The sequence below is a fragment of the Acomys minous genome (genome assembly GCF_964271855.1).
Source record: "Acomys minous genome assembly, chromosome: 4".
Lineage (NCBI taxonomy): Eukaryota > Metazoa > Chordata > Mammalia > Rodentia > Muridae > Acomys > Acomys minous.
In genome coordinates this window covers 45632384-45648221 of record NC_140486.1, presented here as the reverse complement: position 1 = coordinate 45648221, position 15838 = coordinate 45632384, and the positions used below count along the sequence as shown (strand labels likewise).

General features: G+C 39.7%; 2 protein-coding genes across 2 annotated transcripts in view; one reads left to right on the top strand and one right to left on the bottom strand.

Moving 5' to 3' along the window:
- Positions 1–15838, top strand: part of KCTD16 (potassium channel tetramerization domain containing 16) — a 351666-nt gene that overhangs the window by 42167 nt on the left and 293661 nt on the right. The gene's annotated exons all lie outside the window — the stretch shown is intronic.
- YIPF5 (Yip1 domain family member 5) lies at positions 2643–15670 on the bottom strand. Its single transcript, XM_084780857.1, has 6 exons — positions 15517–15670; positions 14987–15106; positions 8266–8441; positions 6971–7116; positions 4453–4634; positions 2643–3610 (listed from the first exon to the last, which is right to left on the bottom strand). Exons 2-6 carry the CDS (start codon positions 15094–15096, stop codon positions 3448–3450), a joined length of 777 nt encoding a protein of 258 aa, XP_084636983.1. The 5' UTR covers positions 15097–15106; positions 15517–15670; the 3' UTR covers positions 2643–3447.

Below are 15838 nucleotides of genomic sequence, written 5' to 3'. Positions count from 1 at the left end.
AAGAATCCTTCATGGACAGCAGAAAGGAAGTTAACTGCCCAGACCAGAGGTGTGAGATTAGGCCTTATCTAGGCTTCCTGAAAACGAACGGGACAGGTTGAATGTGGAGCTTTGCTCTGGTAGATCTGCTGTCTGTCTTTGTTGGCAAGAGAAATCTCCAAACATGGTTTCAATCTTTGACACTTTGTGGTTGGCTCAGTATTTATGCAAATATTTAACTTCTACAATTCCTCTTTTGCTCAAAGGTCTAATTTTTAAAAATCTGTACAGGGGAAGATGGTGTAATTTCAGAACTGGAAGTGTCCTTTTGAGTAGGCACTATATTGTAAAGATAATGGAATAATTTTAAAGGTAATGGACTGGGGTGGCTTAACTGAGAATGGCCACCAGTCTCATATGTTTGAACACTTGGCCCCCAGTGGTGGAACTGTTGAGGAAGGATTGGCAAATGTAGCCTTGCGAAGATGTGTCACTGGACTGAGCTTTGAGGTTCCAAAGCCCATACCATTCCCAGTTTTGCTGTGTCTCCTACTTATGATTAAGCTCTCAGTTACTGCTCCAATGCCATGCCTACCTGCTTGATGCCATGTTCCCTGCTGTGATGGTCATGGACTCTAACTTGTCTTGGTTCTGGCACTTTGTCAAGACAATAGAATAGTAAGACACTGACTTTACTTGGCTTTGGAGCATATTTCAGTACAACTATGAATTCTAAGAAGAATACATGTGTAGGAAATACCAATTATATAGTATTATTTTCAGTCTACTCAAATTCTTGTCATTAGAAACAATCTTCAAAAATCTACTATATTTCAGTATCCAATGACAGTCTCCTAAGATTTATGAATTTTTAACCAGATGACGCAGGCCTGTAATCCTTTGTAAGATCCAGTGAAAAAAGAGAAAAAAAGAAACAAACTTCAAAGGTCTTTCCTATTCATTGCCATTATAACACCTAGCTGTTTATAATCTTTGTTCCCTCTCTCGGTCTCTTTGTTCCCTACAAGTGTCCCTCTTCACTCTTTTTTTCAACCTAAAACATCTGTTATTTTTCCTTCTGGGTATTGCTTATTTCATCTAACATGATGATTTCCAGTTCTCTCTATTTACCTACAAATGAGACAATTTCATTTGTAACAAAATTCCTTAAATAAGTGTACAAAAACGTTATTATGAAACCCATCATTTTATAGATACTCTGATTTCAAAGGATGAGCAGAGCTTTATGTCTGCACATGAACAATATCTACAAACCTAGTATGCCTCTTGAAAACAGTAAGCAACACAGAATTATAGCACTGATGTAAAATATGCAATTAGACCATAGGCACAGTCAACCACCCACATGTAAAATACAAGCTTGGCATGCACACAGAGCACTCAGCAGTGCACACAGACTGACTAGCTCACTCACAGATTACAGTACCCAGAGTGAGGCATGAAATGTATCCTCTGTCACCCTCAGGGTGGCTTTTAATCATTCAATAGGTGAACTTTAAGCTGAGTGTTCAACAGAAAGACTGCCACACAACACTTTTGAGACATGCTCTATCAGACTGTACATATAAACATGGGCACATTATGTTGATTTTTACTTATAGAGTAGCCAAGCACATTTTAAAATTAAACTCCATATCAGATGCAACTACACTATGTAGCCATTTTTACAGAAAAATAAATATTAAATTGCTTCATATGTTGGTAACTATTTTGTTGAGTGAGCATGGTAATAAACTATGCCAGCAGCATACAAATATTTACATAAAACATAGCCAACACCACTACCATAAAACCATACAGTGACTTAAATACAAAATTTTGATGAGAAGCAACAAATAATAAAATTAGATTTATCTGGGGCATTGGGTAACAATGGGTTAAATATACCCAAATATGTGATCATTTGTCAAGCACTTTCTTCCCTATTCACAAAGTGTGGTGCATTACCAGGTGGCATTCACAAAGTTGCCTCAATACAAACAACATAAACTGAAAATGAGTGTCAGGTATTCAGAGCCAGCCTGGGTTGGCTACATGACATCTTACCTCAACCACTCACTGTCCAAATTCAAACAAACCAACCAGAGAAGGGGGGAAGGTACTAGCAAAAACTAGAGACATGCTTCATAAGCAATTTGTTAAGTGTGAAAGTGTATCCTGAAACTTACCACCAGTATGTAAACCCAGAATACCAAGAATAAAGTAAGAAAATCATGGGTATGATGTTCCTTTTCTCCTTGAAAATGTACTCTAAAAGAAATAGCATTAACATATTAGTTTGGCATTTTTCTTTTGGCTGCTGGTCTCTTCTCATAGAAAGGTCAGGCTTTATTTTCCATCCCATCCATGCTCATAACTATTACTGAGTATTGTCCTGAATCTGAGAGGAGTCCACACACATGATATATAGCATTTTCCTAAGGATGCTTTCACCAGACGGCATAATGATACAAACCAAGTGAATTTAAAGTCAGGAAGGAACACTGTTACTCAATAAACTGTTTTTTCACTTCAATTTTGCCTGATTCTACACTAGATTACTTCTATTTTTAAGGCTGAGTTTAAATCAGGAGTCAAAATCAAACCCAAATGAAAACAAGACAGAGAACAGTAATTTAGAGAAAGTAAACTCAACAGCACAGTTAATTGGGAAAATTTTAATAAGCATCGAATGCACTATACATTGATAACTGGAATACTGAAATTGTGAAATTTTAAATATTTTTTTCCTCAAAAAAAGTTAGTGATGTCTTGCTCATGGGACATGTGGAAACAGAACTAAGCATTCATGTGGCCAGTTCAGATTGAGTTGACACTAATGTCTAAACAGCTGTTCACATTTCATCTCTACCCTAAGGTAGATGGTGAGCTGCTTCTATCTCTGAATTTCAGCACTGATGTTGTAAGACAATTTATAGGAATGTCAAATATTTAAAGTCCAAATTCAAAAAGCTCTGTGTTGGGATTTTGTTTTGTTTAGCTTTACTTCAGTGCACTTAACTTAAGGATACAGCAAGTATTTTCTTCCCTAATTCCTTCGCAAAGCATTTCTGCAGTAAGACTTGTTTCTTCTTTACTATAACTGGATTGTGTCTGAGAAAGATTGTGAGCTTTGTTTTTGGTTTCCCAGTAGGTAAAAATCTATCAAAAACATTCTAATATCGTTTGTAAGGAAAAGAGCTGCCTGTCAAAGGCTGCAGGATGAGGAAAGCCATCATAACTCTTAGCTGTAGAAGCACAATCAAGTCCGAGCGAGTCGACTCGGGTGACGCCACGTCGTTTTCAACTGTCCCGTACAAATGAACAGAGTCGTCTACTTCTGTCGCTTCCAGGCCACTGGGAAGCGACATGAGCTGCACTGTAGTAGTTTGCTGGTCCAATCTGAAGAGTCCAAGGTCCTTTTTGTGAATTCAGCCCACGGATATCCATATCCCAGACAAGGTCAGTTCAAAAGACGGAGATCAGGGCAAACACGCCATACAACAAAGCACAAGGATATGCCACTAACAGTTGCTGTCCATCCATGGCTAATGCAGAAATAAAAATTTTGGAAGCAGAAAAACTACACCATCCAATGATCGTGGCAGTAAGAAGAATTCCTACCATTCCTCTGCATCAGGAGAAAAAAGGGAAAGATAAGAAAGATTAGATATTAAAAACCAAAGTAAACCAAAACTATACACCACTCTAAGGCAACGATTTGTTAACCCATTGCTCTGCAGAAGAGGTAACAAATACAGTACCACACTACTACAGATTATGCATTTGTGCAAACTGCAGGGCTTAGCACAGTTGGAGAGCAATAGATAAGCTTCAAGACATTTAAAAACCCACATAAAGAAAGAAATAAGATTATTTTGTCAAATGCAGCAATGTACTTGCATAGTGACTTCAAGAATGCTCAATCATTTAATGTAAACAGTGTAAATATCTTGCTTCTTTAAGCTGTTTGCCAGCTTCGGCAACTGGCACCGGAGCAGGACACCTTACTGAAGGGCTGTGCTTTGCATAGTTAGGATGCTTAATAGCTTTCAAGGCCTCTCTCCACTTATATCAGCATTCTGTTCCCCACAACTACACCTGTGTTCTCCAATCCTGTTTTCAACAAGCCCAACTGCTTCAAGAGTGATATAACCAGACTATCAAGGAGGCAAAACATAATTCTAACATGAATGAACTGAATTTTCCCATGTATTGTTTAATGATCACAACTATTCACTGCATACTGCTAAGGTATTAGTAAACACAAAACTAATAAAACTTCTCGATCAAAGGTGACTTCAAATCTCATTTTCATTGTTCATCACCCAAAATGTACACAGAACAGTTCAAATCTACATGAGGCACAATAGAAATATTTGCTAGATCAAAACTTTATCTCAAACTGGAGGTGAAGTGAATCCGATTACACAGAACTGGCCAGCTAAATCTGAGCTTAAGATCAGTACTTACTGTAAAGAAAATACAACTGCAAAGCTGGACAGCAGGATCATGGGAAGAAGACAGTACCCCAGGACACTTGCCACACAACCAAATGAGACACCAGTCATACTCATTAAATTTAACAAACAAAACATTCCTAAGCACCCAATTGCACTGATGCCATATACATAGCCAAACTGAATTTTGCCAGCCTGTGGGAAAAGAGAAGAAAATAGATTAAAGAAGAGGCAGTATTATTTGGACCTTATTCACACTAAATGACGCATGCATGAAATACTCAATTCATAAGCATCAAGATCTACAGAGGTACATTGGAAGGGGACAAATCAGGCAGCTTTCACATTCTTTTTAATTAAAAAAAATTTGCTTTCCTGGAAAATATTCTGATCATACTTTTTCCTCTCTCCCAATCCTCCAAGATCCTCCCCATCTCCCTATCAGTGCAACTCCATGTCCTTTAAAATCTCTTTAACACAAACAAACACACAACACACATACATATAAGTCCATAAAATACTACTCCTGGGCATGGGGCGTACCCTAAGTGTGTTAATATACCCACTGAGACTCCATTGGGAAAGGCTAAATTCTCCCTTTGTAAGTGGTAGCAGCTGCAGACAGCTTCTTTGTTAGGAGGGGAAGCCATGTCCACTTCTCCCTCAGTGCTGGGACCCTGCCTTGCTTCATCTGTGGATACTCTGAATTTAAAATCTTAACTTTGATAGACCACTTCCCAACAGAGATATTCTATTGTACTTCTTGGGAGCCTCTGAGCTTGACATACAACTGAAAAAGGGAGAAACAATTCAGGAAAAGTGAGAATCCAGGGCCCAGGGAAGATGGTGAGAAAACCAGATAAATACAATGGAAAGGAATGTTTTCCTTTTCATTGACTTTCCAAATTCAGTGTTGGCTTCTGAAGTCTTTTGATTAAAAACAAAAGCACACACTTTGAAAGTGCTGCTCTTATAAAGGATATTAGCTAGACATGGTAGCAAAAACTTTAAGCACTCTGGAGAGAGAGGCAGAGACAGGCAGAACTCAGAGTTCAAGGTCAACCTGATCTACATAGTGAGTTCCAGAGCCAGGCAGGACTACACAAGTGAGACCTTGTCTCTTGAAAATAAAATGAAACAAAATAAAAATCACTGAATGGTTTTCAGACAGCAACCATGAGCTAAGTTACAATCTTCCCAGTCAACTCACATGAAAAACACTCTCATGAAAACAAATCTGCAGAGAAATCCCAAAAGGGGATTGAGAAAGGTGAGACTTTTGTTACATAAGACTAAATCTAGAAACTGCTTCTACAGATTGTGTAAGTGAAAAAACTCCTTGAGACAGTTGCTGGACTCATATCTACTTGTAGATATTCGACACAAGTTGTGTAGCCCAAGGAAGCTGAGCTCGCTGAGGAGTGCATTAACAGAGTGCTAAGTATAAATTCTACTTTGCACCACACTCTTACTTTTGCACAGTATTACTACACAGCTTGTCAAGGGCTTCACAGTAACCCAGACTGGTCTCAAAAGTGGGTGCAATCCTCCTGCCTCAGCCTCCACAATGCTGAGATTATAGGTCTAAGACTCCATGCTCAGCCGAGTGTCTGCTTCTTTTTCCAAACAAGCTGGGTGCAGCTGTTCATGAGACCTGATAGGCTGGATCATATGGTGGGGAAGGAAGTCCCCTTCTGTCACAGGTCTAGGGGGCTGTGTTTGTGGGGGACTGTCTAGATGAGGCTAGCCTGTGGCCATGTTTGTGGGGGACTGTCTAGATGAGGCTAGTCTGTGGCCATGTTTGTGGGGGACTGTCTTGAATATGCTGAGGTGAAAGAAGACTGTCCCTCAAGGAGAGTTACAGCATCCTCTGGGTTTGTGTTCTCAACTGAGTAGGAAAGGTGAGCTGGGCAGCAGGCACAACTGAACCCATTTCTGTCTGCTCTTGACTGTGTGTGTAAAAGACGGTTTGATGTTTCTGATATCCTGACACCCAAACAGTGATGGGCGGACTGTAACTCAGAAGTGCACTAAAATAACAATTTCTCCTTTCGGATAACCTAACCCCATATCTTCTAGGTATTTTAATCACAGCAACATAAAAAAAACTAAGACAAGATTAATTAAGAAAACCACTATTTATTTTTTAAGTACAACACAGTAAAAAAAAAAATAGTCAATTTCTTAAAATTAAGAAATTCTAAAATAACAAAAACAAGAAATTCTGTTCATGTTTTCTTATTTTTCCCTAATAATTGGACTACAGTGTGTAAATATGCAGCCCAGACTGGCCTACAATTCAGTCTTTCCAAGACTCTGATTACAGCAGTGCTTTGTCTGCTACACCTGGCTCAAGAAATAAGTTTTTATATATGTTGCCCAAAACTTACTATTGATAGAAAAACAAGGAGTAAGTGTAAGTTCAAGAAACTCAATACACCCTAAACCTATCAAAGAGTTGAGACTCCAAATGTCTTCTGGTAGAATATTTGAAATCTTCTTTCATCTTACCCGACAGCTGACAATCTTACCAGTAACAGCGTAGCCCCAAAGGCGAGGCAGAATACCACTGGCCCTGCCAAGTCAGTCTCGTTCATGATGCTGCCGTCAGCCGCCCTCAGAGGATGTAGCACCGTTAGTGTTTTTTGCCAGATGTGGTCAAAATTGATGCCCAACTCTAAGATAATAAGAATATAAGGAAACCCGTTAAAACTTGTGATATGCCTTTAGTAGTTTATGTAAATTTACTGTAAGTTTACATTTGAATGTCCATTGCTCCATAGATTGAGACATATAGCCTTCCATTTCAAAATAGTCTTCTTACAAATTTTAGGATGTGATGTTTTCTAGAATCAGTGCCTGAACCAGACACAAAACTAAACACACAGAACATCAGCAATGGTCCAGCATAATTTACTGAGCCCTCGTTACCATTCTACAGGCTGGGCTTATATTGATGTCCAACCTCTGCATTGGAAAGTGTAAGAGGAAGATGAAACAGTCCCACCTCTGCCTCCTACAGTAAAGGAACATGTGAACAAGGCTGAACAGCAGGGATTCTTTACCCGGGGCTTCAGGAATACCACGTACCCATGAAATTACATGTAATTATGGCTCTATGCATCTGTGTTCAGATTTCTGGAATGTAATTTGAGAACCACCACACTTTTATACAATCAAGAGTTCTATTAGTTTATTTCCACATAGATATATAAATGCAATGTTATTTGCTTTCATAACATCCAAAGGCAGAATTTAATTAATGATCTGAAATAAAAGTAAATGCTCACATTACTCTATTTATGTATTATTTACTCAAAGAAATGGTCCCTCCTGACCCAATATAAACTCTCTTCTAAATAAGTTAGTGTCTGAAGGCTCCCCACTGTTCTTCATAAGAAAGGACATCATCTCCAATTTAGGATTTGTTTCCACTGACTGGCTAGAGATCAGAGAATATGCTGAATATGTCTAGTCTCAAAATCCAAAATCTAAAATGCTCTGAAATTCAAAGCTTTTAAGACATATACAATATTCAAAGTGTTTTAAGCTAAGTATGATGACTTCACACCTATAATCCTAGCATTTGTATGGCTGAGGCAGGAGGATTGCTACAAGTTTGAGGCCAACCTGGGTTTCACAGCAAGATCCTCCTGTCTTGAGGAAAAACAAAGGGGGTGGGCAGCATTTCAGACTTTTCAACTAAGGATGCTAAGCAGGTGGAGTCTAGGGAGATATTGGAAAAGTCAAACTACTTTAAAATAGAAAACACTTCTGGCCTCACGCTTTTCAGACGGGGTGTTCAACCTCCACCATCCCATCCTACCTTCTAACAAAGGTGGCTCCTCCTCAAAGCTGTCTCCATAGAACGACTGAGGCGCAGCTGAAGGAGGATAGGCCTGCGTCGGCTGGTAAATCTGCCCAGTGTACGTCTGCTGTGGCTGCATCATGTCTGGAGGGACAAATCGGCCTTGCTGCGAGTAGTCATAGCCAGCATACTGCCTGTAAAGCAAAGGATGGGAAAGTTGGATTCTCAGTATTTTAACCAACTGACAATTGGTATTCCTAGATTCCTTTTTGTTGTTTTCCTTGACAACTTAAGAATGCTTAGTCATTTCCAAACCTCTTTTCAGGATACCCATAAAGACATGGTGCTAACGCCATGAGTGACAGCTGACCATCTCTGGTGAGAAGGGTGTTCTTAAAGAGTCCTGTTGCCACCACATTTACATGTCAGCACACAAGCACACTAACGGCCACACTGTTAAAGGCCAGGAGACCTGCAAATAACTTATGTCAGGATGGTTTTCTTCCCTTAGTGACACAGAAAGTGTGTTACAATATATTCTGAAATAAATGTATCCTGCATGAAGGTTTGGAGTGACAGACTTGACTATATTTTGCATAATCTGGATACCCATGGAATCACTATTCTTCTGTATACACCATAGTATGGTAGAGTTTGCATATGAGAAGGCCTCAGTAAGAAACATCAATTTCAAACTGGCAGAAAAAAAAAAGACAAAACAAAAAATCAAGCTTGTTCTTTGTGAAATACAAAACAGTCTTTCTGAATACAAAACACTCAGACCATCTTGTACTTAAATTTTGTTTTAAAGTTTTCAAAGTGATTGTACACTTACTGCCTCATTGGATTCACACCAAGTCCCGAGTCTTCAAGCAGAACACTTTACTGTGGCCATTTAAGTGACTGAGAGGGAAGAGGACTGCACTGACATGGTCATAAATACCTGTCTCGCCATTATGTTTAGTGTTTCAGTGGACTAGTATTATGCAGTAAGTAGTATGAAATTAAAATACGTATTTTAAAGATTTTCAAAATGGGAGCCTACTTTTTTTTTTTTTTATTACTTCTGGTCTGTTTAAGAAACGCAAAAATGTAATGACAGCCATTAAAATTGAGATTTTAAAAATAAACCTAACTTTAAATTAATTACCTAAATTAAAAATATTAAAGCAATAGTAAATGTTTAGTTATCTAAAGTCCTTTCAGAGATTTTAATAGTACTAGTCAAAGTGCCAAGTGCAAGTAACACTGAGCGCTCAGCTGTGGATGGACCATCTCTACCTATCTCCCACCGTTCAGAGAACTACACAGAAGTGAGGACAGAAAGAATGTAGGAGCCAGAGAGTGGGACTAGAGCTATGAAATGCTGGCTTCTGGATGGACCTGGCTGTTGCAAACCTAAGCTGACAGGAGCTGTGGCTATCTAAACAAGCCTGCACAGGATCAGGGCAGTAAGAAATTCTAGTATGGCTGGGGGAGGGGCCTCTACGGCCCCATCCTTACAGGAAAGCAGCTGTCTGCTCCCACCCCAGGAGAGGAAACCCATGTGCATAAGGCAGTGCTAATGAGGCTCAGGGTGCTATTAATAACCATTAAAAAGAGGACAGGAAGCTGGGAGGGAGATGACAAGGAGGCAGAGGAAGCTGGAGAGAGGTAGTGGGAAATAAATATGATCAATACACATTGTATAACTGTAACAAAACTTTCAGAAAAAAAGTTAAAATTTAAAACTCAATGGGCGAACTATTTTAATACAGAAGTGTATCTCAACTACTGCAAAGTCCTAAACATGCCCTTTCAATGTGTATGTGAAAAGCACTGTTTTGCAAGTATTTAATGTGAACTGTGTATTTCTAACTACAACCCATGAAAAGGGTCTACTATGCAAACTGAAATATGGATTAAAATGATTTGATACTGCAGTGCTAGGTTAGTTAACTCTAGTGGTCCTCAACTCGTGACAGGGTTCATTTGTGTAGCCTTTTGCTGTTGGCCATCAACTCATCAACTCTTTTTTCTTTCTTTCTTTTTTTTTTTAAAGTTTATCAAGACAGGGTTTCTCTGTGTAGCTTTGGCTGTCCTGGACTCACTTTATAGACCAGGTTGTCCTCGAACTCACAGAGATCTGCCTCCCGCTAGCTGGGATTAAAGCCATGCACCACCACGCCCGGCTGGTCATCCACTCTTACTGACTAAAAAGCACCACTTCAAAATCCATCTTTACACAGACTGCTTCAAAATTATGTGCTGTACCTGCAGTTTCCCAGCTTTTCTAAATAAACGACTGATTTCTTCCTATGTGCACACCCACTTACACAAAAGCAACCTTCATCAGGGTTAGCTAGTTGAGCAAAGATAGCAATTCTCTTTTCCTGACTTAGGAATCTATGCTGCTGTGTTATCTGGTAGCATTTATCAGGTCCATGGCATTACAAGCATCGCTCCATATGGAGGTTTCTATAAGCTGACTAAATAAAGTTTATTCTTGAAAGGAAAGAAGGGAAAGGGAGGAAAGGAGGAATTCAAAAGAAAATCAGAGAGCATAGCATAGCTAGCAGTTCTAAAATGCATTCATCTTAAGAGCCTCTTTATAGTCTTAAAATCTACTGGAAATCCAAAGTATTTTATGAGTTATTAACTATCAATATTTACTATAAGGAAACTAGATATTTAAAATATTAATTCATTTACAATAACATGAAACATATTGCACTTTATGACAAAACTGGTTATAATAGAATTACTAAGAAAAGTTAAATTGTATAGTTTGATTCTTTAACTTTGCATTCAGTGTGCTATGATTTACTGTTTCAGTTAAAGTAGAAGAAAATCTAGTGTTGCAGACTAGATGTGGTTGGAAAACTGAGAATTATAGTATTCTTTCAGTTTTGTATTAAAAAAAAACACACACACACACACATATGTGTGGTGGTGTGTGTGTGTGTGTGTGTGTGTGGTGTGGTGTGGTGTGTGTATGTGTGGTGTGGTGTTTGTGTGTGTGTGTGTGTGTGTGTGTGTGTGTGTGTGCGCGCGCGCATGCGCGCATGTATGTGGTGTACAAATGACAAGACCCCTTTGTAGCCCTGGCTGGCTTTGAACTCTGAGATCCACCCGCCTCTTGAGTGCTGGGGCTATAGGTGTGAACCAAAACATCTGGCCAAGAATATGTTTAATGCTACATATACTCAAAACAAAACGGTAGCTTTTTATGATTCAACATAAACTCCAGACACTAGCAATGAACTTTTTATGCTCTAGTTACTAAAGCATATTGAAGTATCTTGCACTTTAAATGGGTCCACTTCTCACATATAATTCTGTAACATTATTTGCCACTTAAAATGTTTCATATGTATCTTCCAAATATTGATATATCCTATTCTAAACATTAGACAATCACATTTGTTAAAATTACCCCTAATTTCATCAGGGGAAAACATGTTTGATTGCTAGGAAGCTACTGATGATGAACACAAGTTTTCTTAAAAGTGTCAATTTTGTCTAAAAATTTGAAACTGACCACTAGTGACAAATACTGTAGCTGCTTTCCTTGAAATAAAAGGTTCACTAATTTTTGATACATTGTCTGTGAAATAGTTGAATTCTGACTAACTACAGTGTGCCCATTGTTTCAAATAAATATGGTCTCCATGAAAGGCAAGTGGCTTAGCTACCAATGTGTGTGGTATAATCTCAGTGTGGAGGAGAAGTGATGTGTGACACAGACTATTATAGAGATGTGTCTCAAAGTGTCAGGATTGAATTAACAGTCACAAGTCTTCCTGCTTCATTGGAGGAATCCTTAAATGAAGCCACCTTGCTCCACCTTCCAAGAATACAGCAAGAACAAATACACTGGTGCCTTAATTCGGACTCAGGTGCGAGAAGTCTTACAAACATTATTTTTGCAGCATAACTGTAAAAGTTAACATACTTGAAAGATACAAATGCTTTAATATTGCTATGGAAACTATTTCTGAATTTAGAAGATCTCTAAAAAAATATCTCAATAATCCTGGGGAGTCTGGAGCTCACAGTGAATACCACTGGTTACACATAAGAGGTACAGCCAGGTGCTATGATGCATGCCTATAATCCTAGCACTCGGGAGGCAGGGGCAGGTGGATCTCTGTGAGTTCGAGGCCAGCCTGGTCTACAAAGTGAGCCCAGGACAGCCAAGGCTACACAGAGAAACCCTGTCTGGAAAACAAAACAAACAAATCAACTAGAGGTCCTATAAGCAACAACAATTTCAAAGATAGGACTGTCATCCCATCTTCCAAATGCAGTGATTTTGCTATTTACCTGTCCTGTCCGGACCTGTTCTGAAAATCTGAGTCACAAATTAAACTGTGTTGTGGCATGCAAGATTTTCACAGCGACGCTTTCATAGCAGGCAAGCTAAATCACGACTTTTGTAAGCTCTGTATATCAACAGCAAAGATAAACCTCAACACTGGTTGTCTATTTATGGTCATAAAAATGTCTCATAGAATATTATTAAACAAGTTAAAGGTAAAACCATAACAGCTCTCAGTTTCTTAAAGATAAGTGACTGGCATTAGCATATATTTTAGGGGCATATCTAGAAAATGATACGGCATCTACGCAGATGACATAGGGAAATACAGTGAACAGGAACCTATAAAATGTTAAAGCTGGCCTCATAAGGCAACTGCAGGACAATAAGGATCAAAGTCAAGATACTATGCTATATGAACTTCTATTTTCCCTAACTGGCAAAGGTATCACTGACTTTGCTAACAAGTTAGCAAAGGAAATAAAACATGAGCTGGTAAGCTGAGATAATATTTAAAATATAAGTAGGTGGCAGATCTACTTGCAGGTGCATACAGAAGCAAACGAATCTAAGTGTTTAATAAAGCTTTGGAAACTCACACGAATTGTTGCTGCTGCATCATACCTTTTGTTTCCTCAAGCATAATTCATAAGCCTGTGTGTGCTAGCTGACAGCTATGGAAGTGTAAAATGTCTCTACTAGTGTCAAGCAGGGCTTCCTGGTGTGTGAGATGGTTGGCATGGAAGCAGGGGAGCACGCGGCAGCAGGGTTTGTACATGACTGCTTTGTGGAAGAGCAGTATCAGATCACTGTTGGTGTAATGAGAGGACAAGCCGCACAATTTAAGTTACAAAAACATGGCCAGGATACAAAATTAAAAAGAGATTAGGCAAGGAAATTACATACTAAATGGAAACTGTCTAATTAGTCTAAAGACAGAAGATTATTTGGTCAAAAATTTTGTCAAGAGGCTGGCATATAGTGTCAGGCTCTTCAAGGTTCTGTTGTTTAGGGGTGTTCCAGATGGATTCTGATCAAACCTACATTTATTTGCTCTCAAGTACACGACACTCTAACTAAAAATGTATTTTTGATAAATGAAAAACATTTTCTGCGTTGATTTGTCTAATTCTGCCTGAATAACTGATTCAGAAGAAATAAACTGTCACTGGTATACAGTTGAGAGCCTACCAGAAAACAAAATTCTAATTCATAGAGGGTATTTTTATATGCTCCTTTCATTCAACAGGTTAAGTTGGAAGGTATATGTATATATTAAATATGTATACATATATATGTGTATGTATGTATGTATATGTCTCAAATTAAGTATATTTAATAATCTATGGGATACAGAAAATTTAGCCTGAATTTCCTTCATGTTTAAAAAAGCTTTAGCACAGTCAGTTACATACACTAATGTAAACACATTCTAGTAGTGCTGGCCTCGCACAGCCTGGTTGAATTCGTAGCTTTCCTTTGGTGTCATCTCAGAGCAGCCTTCAGGAAATTTGAAGTCAAGATCTACAGATGTACACAGATGAAATGTAAACTGTATGAAGCTATGTGCACATTTACATGAGTATGTATGAATGCATCCATGCCTTGCTGGAAAACAGGCTCATCTCATCGATTCTGTAAGGCTCTCAGAAAGATACGAGGTCATCTGGAAAGGGGAAAGCACAAGCAACTCCTCCATTCACGAGGGAGGCCGGGAAGATTTACCTCACCGCTCTGTGAGACTAGAGACATGCTGCCTAAAAGAAAAAAACTTTCAAAGTACTCCAAAGCCTGGATAATATAGACGATCTTATTTTTAACAGTTCAGAGCCTGAAGTCCTTGAGTTCTCCTCTTCAACCTGAAACTGGTAACTGCTCTAGTACTAACCACAGTACTTGATTAGGCAGCGTAATAAAAATGACTATCAACAGCCATACAGAAGTCACCTGATGACTCAGAACGGGGAGCTTGCTTTGTTAACCTGTGTCATTAAGCTCTTTCAGTATCTGCTGATAAAGTTTGAAAGTCGGACTGACTTACCTACCAAATAGGCTATTAAAAAAACAAAAACAAACAAACAAACAAAAAACAACTTTAATTTTTAGTGAATAAACAGCCTTATGTTCTAGCTTTCTGAGGCAACCCATCCTGACCGTTTGTAAATATTATTTCAACAAAGGTACTTATGCCTTTTTGGCCCACTAAAGTTTGTTTTGTTTTGTTTTGTTTTTCGGAAGATAAATCAGAAATAGGGCAACCCCTTCAAACTCAACCCAAATGTCACATCTCTCCAGGCCAAGAAAAATGACAATAAACCACATCTCTGAATAGGAACAGGTTCTCATATTCATTTTTTTTTTCAAAGGCAGAAGTGGGCATGCTAAACACATTCGTCCATGCATAACAGACTAAGTAGATTGCCAAAGGTGAAAAGTTACTTGCTGTAGGGTCCTCCACTTCCTGCATAGTCATAGGGCGGCTGAGATTGCTCGTCGATGCTGTAACTTGTCTGGTAGAAACCGCTGTTTAAGTTATCAAAGCCTGACATGGCAAACGATCTGCAACAGAGGAGAGAGATGGCAAACACTGATTACACCCCCAAGGGCCTTCCTATTGGGCTTGTCTGTGGTCCTTTGCGTAAGGAAAACACGCGGAGAAGACAAAACACATCTCTGTAACTGGGCTCAGCATCTGGAAGTGGTCTTGGGGTGGGGGGTGGGGTGGGGAGAGTTGAGGTCCGAGAAGACCCCTGAACACCGGGGAACTGACGGACCTTAGGGGTTGACGTCACGTGGAGGCGCCGCTTCACCTATATATAAAATAGGGGCCGCGCAGCACAGGGTCTTTGGGGGATGGGGGGGTGGGGGGAGTTGAGGGAAAGAGCACTGCCCGCGCAGACAGACCAGGCAGCCGGCCCGCACAGCTGCTGCCAGAAGCCGAAAAAGGAACACGGGCCCGGAGCACTCACCAAACGCTCCAGCGGCGGCGGCTGCAGCTCCGGAGGCCCCTAGTAACCCCCCAAAACTCAGTTCCAGAACCCGCAGTAGCCCTGTTGCTACGTGTCACCGGCCAGTGAACTGCTTCCGGGGTACGCCCGCCCGCGCAGGCGTATTAGCAGGCTTTTTTTTGCGCAGCCGGGTTTGGTTGAACTCCCTCGGGGTGGTGTGTGTATGTGTGTGTGGCCGGTGGGGGCGGGACTTAGCGATAGGCAGTATTGACTGATTCGTCCGGTTACGGACCAATAGGGAGCTGGGAAAGTGCTTCCGTCTGTGGAGGCACCAGTGCGCAAG

Coding starts and splice junctions, on each gene's coding strand:
- YIPF5 (XM_084780857.1), bottom strand. CDS start 15,096: ATGTCAGGCTTTGATAACTTAAACAGCGGTTTCTACCAGACAAGTTAC. Junction 4,635..6,970: donor TTGGGGCTACGCTGTTACTG/GTAAGATTGTCA, acceptor CTTTTCCCACAG/GCTGGCAAAATTCAGTTTGG. Junction 3,611..4,452: donor GCAGTTGTATTTTCTTTACA/GTAAGTACTGAT, acceptor CTCCTGATGCAG/AGGAATGGTAGGAATTCTTC.